General features: G+C 45.5%; 1 protein-coding gene across 1 annotated transcript in view; it reads left to right on the top strand.

Annotated features, from left to right (window-relative positions):
* DNAH9 (dynein axonemal heavy chain 9) overlaps positions 1 to 21,519 on the top strand; it is a 311,907-nt gene that overhangs the window by 235,291 nt on the left and 55,097 nt on the right. The window contains exons 52-55 of the mRNA XM_040453174.1: positions 2,206 to 2,376; positions 4,468 to 4,590; positions 12,634 to 12,827; positions 14,847 to 14,995. Coding sequence (XP_040309108.1) covers positions 2,206 to 2,376; positions 4,468 to 4,590; positions 12,634 to 12,827; positions 14,847 to 14,995 — 637 coding nt within the window. The remainder of the gene's footprint in view (positions 1 to 2,205; positions 2,377 to 4,467; positions 4,591 to 12,633; positions 12,828 to 14,846; positions 14,996 to 21,519) is intronic.

Here is a 21,519-nt window from a genome sequence, read left to right as displayed (position 1 = left end):
GTGGGACACAGTCATTCATTACAGATCTTTTGAATGCCTATCATACGTGAAGAGCTGGGCTGGATTCTGGGTTGCTAAGGACTGACTTCCATCCTCAGTGTGCCCACAATCTGGTAGAAAGGACAAGATGAAACATATATTTTTTAACTTTTAAATGTTTTTATTTACTTTTGAGAGAGAGAGAGACAGGGTGCAAGTGGGGGAGGGGCAGAGACAGGGAGATGCAGAATCCAAAGCAGTCTCCAGGCTCCGAGCTGTCAGCAAAACCCCGACATGGGGCTCAAACTCACAGACCATGAGATCATGACCTGAGCCGAAGTCGGACGCTTAACTGACTGAGCCACCCAGGGACCCCCAAGGTGAAGCCTATCTAAGGCGCCAGGCCATGGACAGGGGCCCTAGAAGAGTGACAGGGTGGTTAGAGCCAGCCATGGGACCGCGTGCGCAACAGATGACCTCCAGGAGGGGGTCGTACAAGCAGAGGTCAGCCCGGCGCTGGCTTCCTCCCGGAAGTCAGGAGGACGGGAGTCCCCTTTAGGATGGAACGGAGAAGGGAGCCCAAATGAGCTGAATGCAAAGAAAATGCTAAGCGTACCTAGGTCTTTGCACTTTCTTTCGTTCTTTTTTCTGACTCGTGAACCACCTTGTCTAAGCTTAGTAGCTGGAGATTCTGTACTGATCACTATCATTTCCATAAAGATAGTTTTAGGGAGAAGAAGGCACAGTAACGCCCTGGGGAAAGCTGTACACTCAGTCTCTGCAGACTCACTCGCCAGTATAAGTTTTCCAGATTTCTCTGTGTGGACCTGGGGGACGTGACCCACCTCCACTGAGCTAATCTCCAGCCTACCAGGTGTGGGCACACATCACCGTGGATTGGGTTGAAGGCAGTCAGAAGATTTTGCTAGGATCATCAAAGCTGAATGAAGAAGGGAGTCTGCAAAGGTTTCCTTAACAAGAAACACCATGGAACTTTGAAAAATAGGAGGTCCTATCCCCCCCCCCCCATTTTGCAACTGAGGAAATATCGAGATGCAAATTTTATATGGTTTCCACTGAGGTTTAAATACCTGGTGTTGGAAAGACCCAAGACTCCTTTTTTTTTCTTCTTTTTTTTTGAAGCCACCAAAGGGCAATAGACTAAAGACGAATTGGAAAGGCCTGATTATATCTTGATTTTTATTTGCTTTAATGACTCATTCTATGCATATCACAAAGTGCAGCATTCCTAATGATTTGTATAAATGCTGTCTATGTTTAAACCACGAAAAATTGATTCATACCATTTGTATTTCATAAGAGACCCTTAATGTTCCGAAGACGTAGCCAAAGCAGGCCTTGCACCCTGCTCTCTGATTCAGGAAGGGTCTATGAAGAAATAAAGGGTGTGTAAAAGGATTCTCCAAATGACTGCAGAGTTAGTAGGAAGAAAAACAGCACAAGAGATTCTGATCATTACCAAAAGGAAAAGTAATTAATTTTAAAATATTCTGAGTACCTGTTATGTACAAGAGTCTCTTTAAGACAACAGATTTGTCCAACCCATTTTGGCTCCACCATCAGGAATTTTGGAATTTCCTGGATAGTATCACTAATCCCAGCTGGTTATTGTTGACCGTGCTTACCCATTTGTGGGGGTGGTTATCCAACAGAACTTACTGGATCTAATTTAATTATTTTGGTTCCTGGATAGTCACTTTTCACCGGTCAGAACTGTAGGCTCTTGTGTGTATGCCTCATAGCTTTGCCCACATCGTGGCAACGTAGCAATTTACTAAGAAAAGAGCAAACTAAGAAAAGAGCTAATAGAATGTTGTCTTGTTGCCACGGTCCCTTCTTTTAAAAAAAAAAAAAATTTTTAACGTTTATTTATTTTTGAGACAGAGAGAGACAGAGCATGAACGGGGGAGGGGCAGAGAGAGAGAGGGAGACACAGAATCGGAAGCAGGCTCCAGGCTCCGAGCCGTCAGCACGGAGCCCGACGCGGGGCTCGAACTCACGGACCGCGAGATCGTGACCTGAGCCGAAGTCGGACGCTTAACCGACGGAGCCACCCAGGCGCCCCAACCACAGTCCCTTCTTGGCAGGATATGCTGGGAAAACATTTCTGAGGCTGACAAATTATAGTATTCTTCACAGGTGAGTCTACTAGTCACATATACAGAGAGCTGTGTAAATTACCAGTGTCCAACCTCCTGCCCCCAGGCCTTCAGCATCGTCTTCCAGAAGGCTGTGGAGAAGGCCGCTCCGGACGAGAGCCTCAAGGCGCGTGTGACCAATCTGATAGACAGCATCACCTTCTCCGTATACCAGTACACCACACGTGGGCTCTTCGAGTGTGATAAGCTGACCTACCTTGCCCAGCTTACCTTTCAGGTAAAAGTAGAATCAAGAAGTTTCCAGAAAACACGCCATTTTCCGGTGCCCAACCAGCAGGTGTAAAGAAAGTTTGCTCTTTTCACTTTGCTTCCCATAGAACGTGAAGACTATTAGGCTCTACGCAGAGGCATCGGACAAGAAGGTCCAATATGGCGCGTGCATGCTGCCTCACCATTGTCCCCCTCATGGCAAACATGCCTAATCAACCGTTGTACTCGTTTACCTTGGATGACCTAGGATCCTCCTCAACACTGTCCTCCAGAGGCCACTAGCCATCAACCCAAGCTGGCACTAAAAATGGAACTCAACGGCCATACCAAAAACTAGATACTTTTTGAGATGCTAGAAGAAATGTAGAGCATCCCTCATTATTTATTTACCTCTAGGGATGTGAGTTTCATGCCCCAACCTTCCCTCAGAATAAGAAATTGCAAATGTTGGGGCACCTGGGTGGCTCGGTTGGTTAAGCGTCCGACTTCGGCTCAGGTCATGATCTCACGGTCCGTGAGTTCGAGCCCCGCATCGGGCTCTGTGCTGACAGCTCAGAGCCTGGAGCCTGCTTCACATTCTGTGTCTCCCTCTCTCTCTGCCCCTTCCCTGCTCATGCTCTGTCTCTCTCTGTCTCAAAAATAAATAAACATTAAAAAAAAATTTTTTTTTAAATTGCAAATGTCTTTCCATAGCCATAGCAGATTTGGCCTTGAAAAGGTCCTTAAGAACTCTGATTCTCAAGGGCTTGGGGGGCATCAGGGACTTCCAGTGTTAATAAGAAAACCTTGTCTTCCACTTACTCTCAACATCAAAAAGCCACGAGAATTTATTTCCTCGTACTTATCCCTCTAATCATTTAGGTTTGGGAATTTTTTCTGTAAGTTAACTGGGAACACGCTTAGATTATCTCGAAGGCCTCTTCCAATTCTGCACACCAGATATGCTATGATGACTTTTCGGCTGACTCTATTTGCATGTTCCAAAGCCTGAATCCACGGGGGAGTGTTAGTGTGGCTCGTCCCTGTCACCCTCTGTATTCCCTCTCCAGCCCAGAAGCATGTGGTGTCATCAGAAGAACTTGGGGCACCTGGCTGTCTCAGTCAGTGGAATGTGTGACTCTTGATCTTGGGGTCATGAGTTTGAGCCCCACATTGGGTGTAGAGATTACTTCAAAAACTGAAAGGGGCACCTGGGTGGCTCAGTCAGTTGAGCGTCCAACTCTTGATTTCGGCTCAGGTCATTATCTCACGGTCATAAGATCAAGTCCTGCGTCGGGCTCTGTGCTGACAGCATGGAGCCTGCTCGGGATTCTCTCTCTTCCTCTCTCTCTCTGCCTCTCCCCTGCTCACAGTCGCTCTCTTGCTCTCTCTCTCTCTCAAAACAAAAAAAAAAACGAAGGAGGAGGAGAAGAATAAAAAGGTTTCATCAAATTAATCCCATTGCCCTGCTTGCTGGTCACTCCCCTATTCTGGAACCCCTTTAGCATTATTGATTCATTCGTGCATTTCTCTCTTGCATGTGTCCGTATGTGACTTTGACATCCTCCTCAGGCATGTCACTTATATGTGTCATCTTCTCAGATCGCAGAGATGTGCTCCATGGCATTTAGAACTGATAGAACGCTTGCTAATCAAGGTAGCTGGTCACTCACTGTGTGCATTTATGTCACCCTGATGTTGGTGGGTGAACATACACATACCCAGAAGTGATTTGCGCAGATAACCCACTTTCTTTCACTCCGCCCTCTTGAACGTTTATTTTTGTTTATTTTGAGAGAGCGAGCAGGGGAGGGAAAGACAGGGAGCGAGAGAATCCCCAGCAGGCTTCACGCTGCCCGCACAGAGCCCCATGCGGGACTCAAACCCACAAACTGTGAGATCATGACCTGAGCCGAGTTAAAGAGTCAGATGCTTAATGGACTGACCCACCACCCACCCCAGGTGCCCCACACTCCACCCTCTTTAAAACAACCAACACTGATGAGCACGCTCTAGGGTTCAAAGCAGCGATGATTACACCGAGTGCGAACCCCCAGATCTCCAGAACCCTATGACCAGCACCCCTAAAGCATCGTGGTATCGTTCTTCCGCCTTGCAGATCCTCCTCACGAGCGGGGAAGTGAGTGTGACCACGCTGGATTTCCTGCTTCGATCTCCGGGGCAGACGGGCGTCACCAGTCCCGTGGGCTTCCTCTCCCATCAGGCCTGGGGTGGCATAAAGGTCAGTAGAAAAGACCCCTTGAAAAAAGTCAAGTTCTCAGCTCTTGGAGTTTCTCCCCTGACACTTGTCCCCATGAAGTAGGCGCGGCGCTCCTTGGGGGTTAAACACGGGTGCGTGCCTTCACCTGGCCCCCCACAGCAGAGCTCACCTTTCCCGGGCCTGCTGGGAAGGCTGTCAGTGGAACAGGTGCATGCTGGTTCAGGGCTCTCCCCTCAGGATGTGGGGCGACAGGAAGATCCGGGAGCTTCCCTGCCTCAGCCGAGCTGCCTTTCACCTGCCGGCACTGAGGGCTGGACCACGGGCTCCTCCGTGGGGACCTCAGGCCGTGTGGGGGTGCTCCAACAGGGCTCCCAGGAACCAGACACCTGCCAGGGCTCTGTTCAGGCACATCCATGCGGGTCCTAACTCAGTGGCGGATGCATCCCAGGCTGGGATTTCTACCGGTTCATAATAGCTCACATTTATTGAGCACCTGAGAAATGCATTTTATTCTCACGTGCACCCAGGACATCGATGTTCTTTATTCACATTTAACGCAAAGCATGTTTTCTTTCCATGTAACGCAACTGAGTGTGGTTGGGATTCTATGAACGTTATTCCACGAAAAGATCACAAAGTATAAGCTCCTTGCTGTAGGGACCGTGCCTGCATTGATGTGACACGATGGGTGTGCGATATGATGCCGAGCAGTGACGTTGACTGAGCATTCCCCCCCATGCAGGGTCCGGGCCACCATCCACGTAGGCAGCCGTCGGGTCCACACCTGGATGCTTACACACAGCAGGTGCTGGTGCTTTGGGGATACTGGCATCTACACGAAATTAATCCTCTTTGTGATTATCCATGTTTGTTGCATGTTATACACAGTTCATAGAACAAAGGACTCTCAAGTGACGGGAGTGGTTCTCTTGCTCTTTACATTTTTTATTAAGTTTTTTAAAATGTTGAGATGATACAAATTCACATGCAATTATAAGAAATAATAGAAATATCCTTCATACCCTGCATCCCTCCGTGGTAACATCTTACATTCCTATCTTGGAACATACACCCAGGAAATTTCCATTGATTACAATCCACTAATCTGAGTCTGATCTCACTAATTTTTTATGCGTGTGTGTGTGTGTGTGTGTGTGTGTGTGTGTGTGTGTGTGTTTCACATGTGAAGATTCACCCCGGTCAAGGTACCACCAAGGTTCCACCACCCCGGTCAAGGTACAGAAAATTCCATCACTGTAGGGACCCCTATGCTGCCCTTTATGACCACAACAACCTGATCCCTCCCCTAGTGCCTCACGCACGGCAACCATTAATCTGTTCTCCACTTGTACAATTTTGTCCTCCCAAGGACGTTATGTAAATGGAATCCTACAGTATGTAACCTTGGCGGACTGGCTTGTTCACGGAGCATAATTCCCCTGAGAGCCATCCAAGTGGATTCATTTTATAACAGAAGCCCAGAACTTAATATTTATACATACGCTCTCCTTTTCGAAGGAACCGTCTTAGGAAATTCGAGGCTAATTTCACTCATGCTGCCTTTCCCCCAAAAATTTTTCTAACTTCTTTTTCAGAGTCCACAGGTATTCTTTGAATCATCTTTAGGGCTGTATCTAAATGAGGATTCATCAAACTTTTTCTGTACAGGGTCACACAGTAAATATTTATGGTTTGAGGGCCAGACTCAGTCACTACTGAGTGAGTCACGACTCAGCTCTGCCAAAGTCACACGCGATGTGTAAATAAGCGGAAATGGCTGAGTGCCAATAAAACTTTATTTACAAAGACAGGCGGTGGGCCAGATTGGGTCTGCAAGCTATAGTCTGCTGATCCCTGACCTAAACAGCAAAGGTGTGAGTGATTTTCATTTATTAACTGCATTTGTCATTCTGGACCCTGTCTGGCAGATAAGAAGAGGAATAATATACTGGAAAAGGAGTAATGAAGAACTCCATTCACAACAATAACCAAAATAACAAAGTTCCAAGATTTCTAAGAAAAATCATAATAAATGCAGAGATTTGTGGAGAAAAACCTAGGGTAGCCAAAATACCATTTGCATAGGTAGTTATTATAAAAACTATTCATGGGGCGCCTGGGTGGCGCAGTCGGTTAAGCGTCCGACTTCAGCCAGGTCACGATCTCGCGGTCCGTGAGTTCGAGCCCCGCGTCGGGCTCTGGGCTGATGGCTCGGAGCCTGGAGCCTGTTTCCGATTCTGTGTCTCCCTCTCTCTCTGCCCCTCCCCCGTTCATGCTCTGTCTCTCTCTGTCCCAAAATAAATAAACGTTTGAAAAAAAAAAAATTTAAAAACTATTCATGAAATATTTTTTGTTTTTCTATCAAGTCATTGAATTCTGGTGTGTAGTTTTTACACGTACAGCTCATTCTTTTTTTTTTTTAATCTTTATTTTTGAGAGAGAGAAAGAGAGAAAAAGAGAGCATGAGCAGGGGAGGGACAGACAGAGAGGGAGACACAGAATTTGAAGTGGGCTCCAGGCTCTGAGCTGTCAGCACAGAGCCCGATGCAGGGCTCGAACTCACAGACCGCATGACCCGAGCCGAAGTCAGACACTTAACCGACTGAGCCACTCAGGAGCCCCACGTACAGCTCATTTCAATTCAGGTGTTAACTTTTCATCACAAGCACTGGATACATATTTAGAGTTCACAAAACTTAGATTTACAATATTGACCTAAGTTGTTCAGAACGTACTTAAAAGTTTTCCAAATTACTAAAGCCAAGTTCCAGCTTCTAAACTTAAATTTAAAAATAATTAAAATTGGGGCAACTGGAATAGCCCAGCAGGAAAAGCATGAGACTTTTGATCTCAGGGTCATGAGTTCGAGCCCTACATTGGGTGTAAAGTTTACTTAAGTAAATAAACTTTAAAAAAAAATAACAACAATTAAAATTAAGTGCGATTAAAAAATGCAATTCCTGGGGCGCCTGGGTGGCGCAGTCGGTTAAGCGTCCGACTTCAGCCAGGTCGCGATCTCGCGGTCCGTGAGTTCGAGCCCCGCGTCGGGCTCTGGGCTGATGGCTTGGAGCCTGGAGCCTGTTTCCGATTCTGTGTCTCCCTCTCTCTCTGCCCCTCCCCTGTTCATGCTCTGTCTCTCTCTGTCCCAAAAATAAATAAACGTTGAAAAAAAAATTAAAAAAAAAATGCAATTCCTCAATCACATGAGCCACATTTCATTGGCTCATTGACTACCTTGATGGACAGTGTGGCCCCAGGGCTGAGAATACCCACTCATAGTCTGCTGCCCTTATGGAGGGAATAAATTCTGGAAATCAGTTCTGAATGAGCCCATTTGCAGAACCGGAGTAATGATGTACTGGTTAACACAGGCTCTGGAGGCAGACATTCCTGGGTTCAAGTTCTAGTTGGAGTGTGTGTGGCCTTTGGCACATGATCTCATTCCTCTGAACCTTTCTTTCCTTATCTGCAAAATGGCTATTATAATACCCACCTCCTAGGGCTCCGTTGAACAGATAGTAAATGGTCAGGAAACGGAACGTACTTGTGATTATAGTTATGGTGATGGCCATGGCATTAGTTTCCTAGAGCTGCTATCACAAAGTACTACAGCCTGGGTCCTCTTCGCAGTTCTGGAATCTGGAAGTCTGGAATTAAAATGTCAGCGGCGTCATGGTCCCTCCAGAGTCTCTAGGAGAGGATCCTTCTTTGCCTTTTCCAGCTTCCAGTGGCTCCGGGTATTCCTTGGCTTGTGGTGGCCTCAGTCCATCCCCACGGCCTTCACATGTCATCTTCCCTCTGTGTGTCTTGACATCTTCTGTCCTAAGAACACCAGCCGTACTGGGTTAGGGCCCACCCTGGTGACCTCATCTCATTTTGATCACACCTGCAAAGACCCTACCTCCAACTATAAGGTCACACACAAGTCTGGGAAGTTAGCCCTTCGGCCCATCTTTCTGGGGAACACAGCTCACCCCATAATAGTTATGATTATTAATTACCCGGCTGTGGGGTGTATATATTGCTGTGGTTGATGGGCATCGTGCCTGATGGAACTTGTCCACTGAAGGTGAAACCTTGAGGAATTGTGAGTCTGGAATTCCAGTCCAGCTTGCCTTTCCCTGTGCTACGCCACAAAGCCCTCCGCAGCAAAAGTCATAAAGAATAAATGATTCAAAAGCACACCCTACCACTTTCACTTGACGTTACTCAACTCGAAAGCTCCTGTGCCACCCAGTTCCGTTTCTCTTTCCACAAGACGGATTGCTTGCTCCGCTTCGCTTCTCCGTTTGGTTGTGTGGGCTAAGCTCGTCTGGCTGGTCAAAGCCTTTTACAAATGAGCGCTTAGCTTTCTCTCGCGTTCTCTGAGTTGCGTTAGGTAGGGCAGCAAAAGGCCACCCCCGTCCCGCTCAAGCACGGGGCAGGATGTCAGCAGGTGGAACAAAATATGATGCGTAGTACACATCACCAAAGCCTTTGATCAACGCTCCTTTTAAGCGTTGGGTTGAATGTTAGCCTGAAGACATAAATACAACTGCATAGGATATGACTTACCAAACAGAAGTTTTTAATTCTATCTGACGAGGAAGGTTGCTTGCCTTGTTTCCCCAGAAGCACTAATAATCAGGTAATGAGCGAACTCTTTGAGATAAAAGACTCCTTTTATGATTATCCTTTGTGAGGATGTTTTAAGTCTCACCAAATGCTGAGCCGGAAGGTAATGGCACGTCCCTTTCTCCATTATAAAATCTCTTCGATGATGCACGCCTTTGTCAGAGTCTGAAAGGACCTCTCCCTTCCACTCTGGACGCCAATTTGCACAGTTGTATTTTGCTGCACAGCCCAATGTAATTAGGTTAATTAGTCATTTCCATTTAGCTTATTAGAAGGCTAGAAATCCCTTTGCCTCATTTGGAAGATTAAATGTTGCAATTGTGCTCAACCCAGAGCCTCAAGAATGCGTGTTTCAGACCCAGTCACGGCAGCTGGGAACGCTGATCGGGGCATAATGTGCTCAGTTTTGTGGTATCGCCCGAGGGGGTAACGGGCCCGCAGAAGGGTTAATGGTGATGCCAGCTGGGAGCAGGGGTGAAGCTGTAAGAAGATGGGAGTCGGTTCCTCAGCCCAGAGAGAAGTAATTACAGTAGCGGCAGCTTTTCGCAGCCTGTCAAGAGCCCTCCTGCTGGCGGCCCAGATGTCAAACTTTATTAATTGAGCACTTGCTAAGCGCCAGGCAGCCTGCTAGTTCCAAGGCTTTCGGAGACGCCTAAGAAAGTCCTTGCCCGCAGGGAACTCACAGTCTTGTGGGAGTGACAGGCAAGTAAGCCAGGTGGGGGGATTCAGTAACTGCAGGAACCCCAAGGAAGCAGCAGGGAGGGCGTTACCATCTTCAAAGCACTCGTTTCTACATTAGAATGTGAGCAACAGGGGACCGGGATTGCTTGGCCTCGTTATCCAAGTGGGAAAATCAAAGCCCACAGTCTCTGAGTCACAAGAGGCTTGTGGGGCAGTGGTGCTGGGACCAGAGCCTTCCACTCCTGGCTCCCCCTTCCCCGTGCTACACACCACTCCCCCTGGCCCCCACCTCTCAATAGAGTGACATGCACCCCCTGCTTAGTGGCCAAGGTCAGGTGGGGCAGGGGGTGGGGGGGGGGGGGACACAGAGCCCGTGTGAAGGGGCACGTGAAGACAGGACCTGTGTTTGTCCACGTGGGAAATGAGACTCGGCGAGCCCAGGCTAAGGGTCTATGTCCTTCTCTAGCTTCACCTGCCCCGGGTCACCCGTAAGACCCCTCTGCTGCTGGCACACCGCTTTCTGACAGGCCCCCCCTCCCCTTTCCAGACTTTGACTCTCATTGACCCCACCCCATTAAATGCCCTTCCCTTTTCTCTCCCTCCATCTCTGCCCAACAGAATTCTACTTACATCCGAAGGCCTCCCTCATCTGTCCTTTCTCCTTAGCTTAGGACTGCAAGTTCCTTGAAGGCGTGTGTCCTTTTATTTTATTTTTTTTAACCTTTGTACCCCCAAGTGCCTGGCATGAAGCATTCAATAAATGTTGAATGGATGGATGGATGGATGGACGAACAGATGAATTCAAATAGCAAGAAGGTATTGGGATACTTAAAATTCATAGCATTGTGGTAGATGCTTTGGACATACTCTACCTTTTAATCTCATGGAAGAGACCAAATGTATAAGCAGAGTCAAGTAATAATGGAAAGAATTGCAGAAAAGTGTCCAAGTGACTAATGTTTATGTGGGCATTGTCAAGGAATGGGATGGGATGAACCACCACCCAAAATTTGGTTTTGACATCAAGACTGATGATGCCACGGACACACCAAGAGAGTATTAAAAAATGTATTACTCACATGGCATCTGGGTGGCTCAGTCGGTTAAGCATCCAACTTCGGCTCAGGTCATGATCTTACAGTCTGTGGGTTCGAGCCCCACGTCGGGCTCTGTGCTGACAGCTCAGAGCCCGGAGCCCGCTTCAGATTCTGTGTCTCCCTCTCACTCTGCTCCTCCCCTGCTCACACACTTGCTCTCTCTCTGTCTCTCTCTCAAAAATGAATAAACGTTAAAAACCAAATTTGAAAATGGCTTGAGAGAGCCCAAGACAGTGACAAATTTGGTTTTTATTTTTTTTTTTTTTTTGTTTTATTTATTTATTTATTTATTTATTTATTTATTTATTTATTTATTTTTAGTAGTTTAAGGTTGGGGCAGGGGTGAGTATTTCTGTATGTGAGCAGGGGTTTACACGGTTCGGCTTCCCTCCAGCACCCGAGGAGGGAGTACCAAGACTTGCTTATCAGCTTGCTTGGATGTGGAGGAGAAGAAGAAAGTGTGGGGTGGTGGCAGGGGAGTGGATAAGGCTTTAAAGCTGTCAGCTACCAAACATCTGAACCTTGAATCAGACCCTTTGTTAAAGATTTCAACACTGAGTAGTTCCAAGTAGCCCACGCAAGAAGGATGAGAAGGCTCTGTGTTTCTCTGTGAGAGAGAAGGTACCTGAGAGAGGTTGCTGATTATGACCAGGACTGTAACAACCTGTAGGACCTTACCACATGCTAATTGTGACCAGCACAAGAAGAGGAAGGAGTGGGGCGCCTGGGTGGCGCAGTCGGTTAAGCGTCCGACTTCAGCCAGGTCACGATCTCGCGGTCCGTGAGTTCGAGCCCCGCGGCGGGCTCTGGGCTGATGGCTCGGAGCCTGGAGCCTGTTTCCGATTCTGTGTCTCCCTCTCTCTCTCTGCCCCTCCCCCGTTCATGCTCTGTCTCTCTCTGTCCCAAAAATAAAAATAAAAAACGTTGAAAAAAAATTTTTAAAAAAGAAAAGGAAGGAGTGGAATTTGGGGGGAGGAGAGATCAAGGATCTCTCGCATGATGAAAGTAGCGTAGACAAAGAGCTGAGTTGGGAATGAGTCCGGCACGGTTCCAGGGTTGGGCACTGATACTCTTGGACAGAGTAGGAGGGAAGAAGGACACCCGGTTCCCCGGATGGATCGGAAGGAAACGCTAGATGAAAACGTTTGATTACTAAGTTGCGTATTTGGACTTAGTTCTTACTGGAAGCAGGCAACTCATGGAAATTTCAGTGTTGGCGTTCACACAAAGTCACCATCTAGAGGCACCTTGGGAGAGAACTTGAGTTGCCAGCAGAATGAGTATTGAGATAAAAGGAAGGAGTCGGAGACTTGAAACGTCTGGGCTCCGTGAACAGAAAAGTCATGGTATCTTTTCTTGTCCCTCTTCCCAATCAATACCCTGCAGGAAGGTGCAGTTCAATGTGCTACTGATAATAATCCAAACACTTTATTTGCTAGCCCTTGCACACTATTAGTACAGTTTGCTGAGGCGACTTGATCAAAACACCTCCTTTTCCTTGAGCTTACCTGGGGGGAAGATCCAAGATTCCAGACGCGAGTATGAGCAAGACAGAATTACGTCTATACTCGTATCTCGTTCCTTGACACCTTCCCCCTGCCCCCAACGCAATGAAAACTATAGCTTTCTGGAGAAACTGTATTTCACAGCAAGATTCTCCAAAATGTCACAGGCACTTTCATCAATGGAAGAATTCTGTAATCTGGATCGAGACATTGAGGGATCCGCCAAGAGTTGGAAGAAGTTTGTGGAATCGGAATGTCCTGAGAAGGAGAAGTTTCCACAGGAGTGGAAGGACAAGACAGCCCTGCAGCGCCTCTGTATGATGAGAGTCATGCGGCCTGACCGGATGACCTACGCCATACGGTACGGGACAGGGGACAGTGGGGAGCCCCAGGCTGGGCGTGGGGCAGTCTCGACGTGGCCAGATTGGCAGAGCTGAGCACAAAGGTCATGTGTTTCTAGTCACAGGGGTCTTGGTACCAACATCCAAAATCCAGTAAGGCCTGTTGCCCTATGTCAGCCATGTATTTTCTTAATAGCTAAGTGGACAACTTGGAAAGAGGTGAGCCCATCCATATCAGCATTGAGAAGGCTGCTGGTCACATCTGTTGTGCTGGGAGATGATGGTACCCAGAGAAGAGCTGGAAGGATCACCCATAGCAGGAAGAACGTCTCTCCGACCGCAAAGAAGGGAGACAGCGATATTTGTGCCTTTAGCTGAGGTGGTAGGATGATGGTGGAAAATTGAGAACCGTGTCTAATGACGTCTGTGTTCATCAGTTGAGTCTGTGCGCGAGAGGAGGTGGCAGAGTTAGAGATTTGAGAAGGGCGCAGAGTTTGAAGTAGAATCTGTGACAAGTGGGAGAGAAGACCCACCAGGGAAACCCAAAGAATTATGAGCGGCATTGAGAGCCCACCTAGTTAAGATCATGTATTTACAATGGCACCTGTCTTCATCAGTGGTTCCCTGTGGCAACGTCCAACCACCCAGGTGTAGATTCAGAGTTAAGTTAGTCTGGAGCACAGCCTGGGGCTGGGTGGTGGGAATGGGACTTCTTGAGGTGGGCAGTAATCGTATTGGCATGATGAAAGTGTTCTAATTCTGGATTATGGTGAAGGCTGTACAATTCAGTAAACTTATTAACAATTATTGAATACTGCACTTAAAATAGACAAATGTTGTGCTATCAGTTATACCCCAAGACATTTTTTAGTTTTTTTCAAGGTTATAGGCCGTGGAGTCTACACTGGATAGGAAAGAGGAGAAGAGTGTAAGGGGATGGTTAAGAAACAAAACAGAGAAGCCACAGTGCTGAAAATCCTCCATTTGTGGTGGCACCAACACAGGGAAGGAACCGGTGGAATAAGGGTCAGTTGCTAAATCGCTGATGGAAGGTTTTCGGCAGAGAGTGGAATGTTTCCATTGAAGGTTTCAGATGTAGACAAAGTCCTTCAGTAATGGCAGGATAAAATGTGGCCACAAAACCAGGTGGCTGAATTGAGGAAAAAAATGAAGACAGAGGAACTGGACGATTATCCATGTGGATGTTGATGTCACTCAGGCTGGTGGAGAGAAGGTCTGTGAGCCAAGTGTTCAGGGAAGGGGTAGAGCGACAAGTGGAACAGTAAATGACGTCAATGTGCAGGGGACATGGCGATGCAGTATGGGGAATGGCAAGTCCACGGACCCACAAGAATGGAGAAGTCATGGTTTGCAAAGAGTAACCACCAGTGAGGAGAACCATGATCCCACCGTACCGTCCTGAGATATAGGTCAGAGGTAGGAGAATGAACCCCACTGTGGAGACGACAAGGAAGCAGTGTCCTTGGGGAAGAGTTAAGGCCAAGAGTTGGGCCAGATGGTCAACCAAGTGGTTGTAGCTGAAAGGTTTGTTCGGCGGAAGACAGGGCAGTGTGGAAAGGAACATTGACAAGTGGAGTAGGATGAAAGGAAACAGACATTGATAGAGTATGACAGCACAGGAAAGCAGAGGGCCTTGCATCTTGAGCTGAGATAGAGGACCGAGACAGAAGGCCACAGGGATATGGAGTGTGGAGGGTCCAGCTGCCTGCAAGCTTTCTGAAAGCATTGATCTTGGTGGCGTTCCAATGGACGGTGGTGATGTGACGGGACATCCAAGCTTCACAGAGAAGGTGGCAGTGGCCTGGATGTATGGGGATTCAGAAAGAGCCCTGATCTAGGACAGCGGGCCAGCCATGGTTGTGCATGTTGACTTAACAATGAGGCACCTGGAAGTTGGTCTCACCTCTGTGACTACCACGCCCATGACCTTGAGTGCATCCTTCCATGTCTATATGCCTCCATTTCTCAAGTGTTTGCTATTTTGTGACTGACATACACACGCACTTCTTTTCTGGCAGAGATTTTGTTGAAGAGAAGTTGGGAAGCAAGTACGTGGCGGGAAGAACGCCAGACTTTGCGGCCTCGTTTGAGGAATCAGGACCAGCCACACCCATGTTTTTTATCCTGTCTCCAGGCGTGGACCCCCTGAAAGATGTGGAAAATCAAGGTGAGAAAAACTCATCTTAGGGGTGCCTGGGTGGCTCAGTCGCTTAAGTGTCCAACTTCAGCTCAGGTCATGATCTTGTGGTTCATGAGTTCGATCCCCGCATCAGGCTCTGTGCTGACAGCTCAGAACCCGGGGCCTGCTTCAGATCCTGTGTCTCCCTCTCTCTCTGCCCCTCCCCCACTCACGCTCTGTCTCTCTCTACCTGTCAAAAATAAACAAAGATTGAAAAAAAGAAGAAGACAAACTCATCTTGGAGCCAAGGCCGCACCTGCCCCGTGAACTTCCACTCTTTGCATCCGGCAGTCTCTCTTCTCTAAACCCCAAGTTCACGAGGCAGTACTCAGTATTTGCTAACATACAGAAATCAGGGTCCTTGGAAACGAACACCAGGGGATTATCATCAGAGAAGGGACCATCCAGGGTGGGACACAGTAGAGTCCTGAGGACACTGGCAGGGTCCTGGAGAGACCTTGCCCCGCCACCCACCCATCTCTCACCGCACCCCCACCCCACCCCACCCCACCCCACCTTACTTGGGCCGGAGCAATCTTTCTGAAACACAAGTCTCACTCTGCTCTTCACGGCCTCTGATTGCCCTGAGAAGAAAGTCCAAACTCCTTAATGTGTCTCACAGGGAACTTCCTCCTCCCGTCCCTCCCTATTTCTCCAGCTTGCTTCCCAGCATTAGTTTCCTGTCGCTGCTGTAATGAATTACTACAAACCTGGAGGCTCGAAACAACACTAATTTATTATTTTACGGTTCTGGAGATCAGAAATCATAAATGGGTCTTACCGCCTCCCTCTTTTCCTTATAAGAACTCCTATGATTATATTGGGCCCACTTGGATAATCCAGGATAACCTCCCCATCTTGAGGGCCTTAATTTACTCGCATTGTAGAGTCCCCTCTGCTGGAGGATTAGGACGTGGACATCCTTGGGGGTCCATCATCCTTTCCACATTTTCCTACTCGCCTCTTTTGCATTCTACATGGCAGCCCTTCCATTCTCCCAAGCCTGCCATCTCCCTTCCTGGATCCCCTTCACCAGGCAGGCTAGCCTCTATTCATCCTTCAGACACCAATTTCTTTTTTTTTTTTTTAATTTTAATTCGTATCTCTTTTATCATGATTGAGTTGGGTATTTTTCCCTTCTTTTTTTCAATATACGAAGTTTATTGTCAAATTGGTTTCCATACAACACCCAGTGCTCATCCCAAAAGGTGCCCTCCTCAATACCCATCACCCACCCTCCCCTCCCTCCCACCCCCCATCAACCCTCAGTTTATCAGACACCAATTTCAATGTCACCATCTCCAAGAAGACCTACTTGGCTTTCAAGGTCCTTTGGTTCCCCCCCCCCCGCCATGTGCTCCTAGAGTGCCCTTCTTTATGTACATCACCTTGTACTTGTCTAGTGACTCCTGTGTCTTCGTGAGAGGGTGAGAGCTCCTTGGGAACAGGTGTCCTTTTCTCCAGAGTGTCCCCACTTCCTAGGACGGTGAGGGATACTAAAGAAATATGTACGTTCGACGAAAGAATGAGCAAATGAACAACTAATCAAAACCATCACACTGGCCAAACGACACCATTTTGCAAAGTTAAATAAAGACCCGACAGGTTGGAACCTAGCCCAGGTAATACAGCTCCAAGAGCAGTCCATTCATTTACACAGTGAGAGAACTCTACAGCATGCCTAGTGTTGGGGGGTGGTTGAGAAGAAGCTAACTTGGGTCCTAAAGAATGGATAGGGTCTACAGCAGGGAAAGAATTGTCTTATCCGCTAATTTTATGTGTATGTGTGTTTCTGTAGTCTCCTGATAATTTCAAGTGACACTTGCACATTTTTAAAATACAGTAAAACCTTGGGCTGCAAGTAACTTGCTCTGCGAGGGTTCCACAAGACAAGCAAACATTTCTAATAATTTTTAACTTAATAAAAGAGCCATGTCTTGTAATGCAAGTAGCACATGACGTCGAACGTCACATGATCACAACTGAGCCAATGGGTTTTGAAATTCGCTTTGATATACGAGTGCTTTGGATTACAAGTATGTTTCCAGAACAAATTATGCTCGCAAAGGTTTTACTGTATAGATAATATAGACTTTAAAATGAAAACCAACATTTCCCAGCTCCAGTCCTTCCCATACCCCGTCTCCCTTTTCAGACACATTTTGTTTTGTTTTGTTTTGCTTTATTATTTTATCTTATTTTAATTTAATTTATTTTATTTTACTTTATCTTATTTTTGCCTATTTCTAAATTTAGTTCTGGGAACTGCTTCTCTATTTCCTACTAATCTTCTGCCCATTTCTTCACTGGATTATTTGGTTTTGGGGTGTTGAGTTTGATAAGTTCTTTATAGATTTGGGACACTAACCCTTTATCCGATATGTCATTTGCAAATATCTTCTCCCATTCTGTCAGTTGCCCTTTAGTTTTGCTGATTGTTTCCTTCGCTGTGCAGAAGCTTTTTATTTTGATGATGTCCCAATAGTTTATTTTTGTTTTTGTTTCCCTTGCCTCTGGAGACGTATTGAGGAAGAAGTTGCTGCAGCTGAGGTCAAAGAGGTTTTTTCATGCTTTCTCCTCTAGGGTTTTGATCGTTCCCTGTCTCACATTCAGGTCCTTCATCCATTTTGGGTTTATTTTTGTGTTTGGTGTAGGAAAGTGGTCCAGGTTCATTCTTCTGCATGTCGCTGTCCAGTTTTCCCAGGACCATTTGCTGAAGAGACAGTCTTTATTCCATTGGATATTCTTTCCTGCTTTGTCAAAGATTAGTTGGCCATACGTTTGTGGGTCCATGTCTGGGTTCTCTATTCTGTTCCATCGATCTGAGTGTCTGTTTTTGTGCCAGTATCCTACTAATCTATCACTAGTTTTAAATTGATCAATTCTAGATATCTATTTATTCCCTGATGTAAAAAATAAGAATTTGGCTCCCACTGATGCCCACTAGGACTCTCTACTTTCTACCACATTTTTAACAGCTTTACTGAGATATAATTCACATGCCATATTCACCCACTTCAAGTATACAATTCAAAGTTTGCTTATATTTTCACAAGGCCATGTGACCATCACCACACTCTAATTTTAGCAACTTTGTGTCTCTCTGCACCCCCCCCCCAAATTCTAGATCCCCTAGTGAGTACTTCTGTTCCATCTTATGTCCTCCCAAGCCCACCACCAATTTACTTTCTGGCTTTAAAAATAAAATATGCCTGTTTTGGACATCTCCTAGAAATGAAATCATATACTATAGGGTCTTTTGTTGCTGGTTTGTTTTACTTAGCATAATATTTTCAAGGTTTTTGCTGTAGCATGTATCACTCCTTTTCTATGACTGGATAATAGTTCATGTAGATCAATCTAGAAAGTGTTAACAATATTAAGTCTTTTGACCCATCAACATAGAATGTCTTGCCATTTGTTAAGGTCTTCTTTAATTTCTTTGATTAATATTTTGTAGTTTGGGGTATAAAGTCTTGCATTTTTTTAATTGAATAATAGTTAACCTACAGGGTTATATTAGTTTCAGGTGTATAACATGTATATTTTTGTATATTGATCTTCTATCCTGCAACCTTGCTGAACTTGTTTATTAGTTCCAATAATGTTTGTGAATTCCTTGGGTTTGTTTTTGTTTTTGTTTTTGTTTTTGTTTTTAGATACAAGTTTATGTGATCTACGAATAGAGGTAGTTTTACTTCTTCCTTTCCAATCTGGATGGCTTTTTATTTCTTCATCTTGCCTAACTGACCTGCCTAAAATTTCCAGCACAATATTAAGTCGAAATGGCAAGTTTGGACATCCTTGACTTGTTCTAGATCTTAGGGAAAATTCATTCAATCTCCGCCAGTAAGTATGATGTCAACTGTGGGGTTTTTACAGATACCCTTCATCAGATTGAGCAAGTTGCCTTCTAGTTTGTTGAATTTTTTTTTCCTTTATCATGAAAAGGTGTTGGGTTTTATCAAGTGTTTTTTCTGTATCCATTGAGATGGTATCATTTTGTCGTTTATTCTATTGAGATATTACGTTAATTGATTTTTGGAAGTTAAACTAACCTTGCATTCTTGAGATCTCACCTGATCCTGGGTTATAATCCTTTGTATATATTTCTAGATTCAATTTGCTAATATGTCTTTGAGAATTTTTACATATATATTCCTAAGAGATGCTGACCTGTTGTTTTCTTTCCTTGTGAGGTCTTTGTTTTGGGTATGAGGATATAACTAGTGACCTATATACCACCTGATTTGGGAAGTGTTCCTTCCTCTTCTATTTTTTTGGAAGACTGATATTACTTCTTCATGTTTGATAGAATTTAGTGGTGAAGTCACCTGGGCCTGAGCTTTTCTTAATGGGAAGTTTTTGAATCACTAGCTTAATAGGGGGTGGGAGGGAGGGGAGCGTGGGTGATGGGTATTGAAGAGGGCATCTTTTGGGATGGGCACTGGGTGTTGTATGGAAACCAATTTGACAATAAATTTCATATATTTAAAAAAAAACAAAAAAAAAAAAAAACAAAGACGTCAGAGAATTCCTCTTTGACAGGCATAGACTAAGACAAAAGGAGTTATGTGACCGCTAGCCATATATTCAGAAGAGTTTAGACAATACAGCGCTTTGTTATATTTCATGAGTTCATAGGACCCAAAGAAGCTAATACAGTAGAACAATAGCTGACATACCAGGTTTTTCAGTCATACTGTCAGTTGCTGACAGGTTGCCAAACTGCCTTTGGCCTGGCTCTGAATCCACATCAGGCAAAGTATTAAAATGGTCATTTCCATTTAACTTTGAAAGTCCCGGGTTATCTGAAAGATGAATCAAAATCAAATGTGGCCTGTGCATCTGATGGCAGAATTATTCTATGTCAGCCCATAGTTGGTATCTTAGTTTCCTAGGACTGCCACAGATTACCACAGACTAACTTAAAACAATAGCTGTTTGTGCTTTCATGGTTCTGGAGGCTTAGAAGTCCAAAATCAAGGTGCCAGCAAGGTTCTGGAGGCCTGAGAGTGAGCCCGCGCCATGCTTCTCCCCTAGCTCCTGAAAGTTATCAGCCATCTCTGATATTTCTTGCCTTGTGGCTACCTCATTCCCATCGTTGCTTCCACTGTCATGTGGCCACCTTCTCCCTGTACATCCTGTCTTTACGTGGCATTCTTTTCTGTGTGTGTCTGTGTCCAGATTTCTGTCACCTTATGAAAATACCAGTCCGATTAGGATCTACCCTAATGACTTCAACTTAACTTGATTACATCTGCAAAGACCCTATTTCCAAATAAGGTGACATTCACAGGCGCCAAGGGCTAAATTAGCATTTCCCTATATCTTTTGGGAAGACACGAGCCAAGCGATAGCAGGTGACGGAAGTTGCTAATTGCTGAAGAGAATTTAGTGTTTATCAGGTTCTGCCTTGCATCTGAGCATTTTCATTCCTTAGATAAGGAGGGCAAACATGTTTAGCCTTTGGACTTGATTTTGGCCACGATCAGTCTCTTCTAGTAGTTTCTCACTCAAGTTCTGCGTTTGGTATTTTTCTGCATTTTGAAAGAAATTGCATTTGCCTCATCTTTGACTATATTAACTCTCTGTTTGGATAAGCAATGCCAAAGAAGGCCACATTAGATGGTCACTGTTGCCAGCGAAATGGGAGAAAGAAAGAGTAGTGGCCGCGTAAGAGACACTCCTCAACTCTTACCGGAGCTGTCTGTGTCTGAAGAACTTCACCAGATGGGAGGAAAAAGTAGCAAACAGGATCTCGGTCCTTAAAATAAAAAACCCGCAGTAACACGTTCCAGCCCCTTCTGTATCTTAAAAGCAGACAGGACGTTTGGTTTGAGGCTATTAGCTTCCAGAGTTACAAATGTAAGCGAGAAGGTAAATGACAGTGACACACAGGTAAGATGGTTCCTCCTACCCCCCCATCCTTTAGGGAAAAAAAACAATTAGAATTTAAAAATTGCTCATGGAGAGTATAAGATGTATTTATCTGTTTGTTCATTTCTATCATGGATCAGCAGTGGTGGTCCACATGCCATATCTGATTGGTGCCTGTTTTGTCAATAAAGTTTTACTGGAACACACACACACACACACACACACACACACAAAAGAATCACTAGCTTAATGTCTTTGCTTATTATATATCTATTCCAATTTTCTGCTTCTCCTTGAGTCAGTTTTGGTATTTGTTTTTAGGAATGTGTCCATTCTATCCAGTTATCTAATTGGTTCGCAAACTCCCAAATACTGATAGCTATATTAAAATGTTTACTTCCTCTATGGGCTATGTTCACTTTAACAGCGTTAGTGAAACCTAATTTTTTATTCTGTGATTTCCAGATACTTTCTCTTGACTTCCCTCTGTGTAAGCTGAGATTTCAGTTTTCCAGCTCGCATCAGCTGCACCTTAAGTTTTCCGTAGACAAGGATGAATATATATTCATTCTAATGTTACCATCATTCATGTTGTTCACGCCTAGTCTACAAGTTAACTGTAATATTTGAAA

This window comes from Herpailurus yagouaroundi, unplaced genomic scaffold (assembly GCF_014898765.1).
Source record: "Herpailurus yagouaroundi ecotype Mexico unplaced genomic scaffold, PumYag 208, whole genome shotgun sequence".
NCBI classification, from domain to species: domain Eukaryota; kingdom Metazoa; phylum Chordata; class Mammalia; order Carnivora; family Felidae; genus Herpailurus; species Herpailurus yagouaroundi.
The sequence above is the reverse complement of the archived record's forward strand: the minus strand, read 5'-3'. Positions and strand labels throughout refer to the sequence as shown.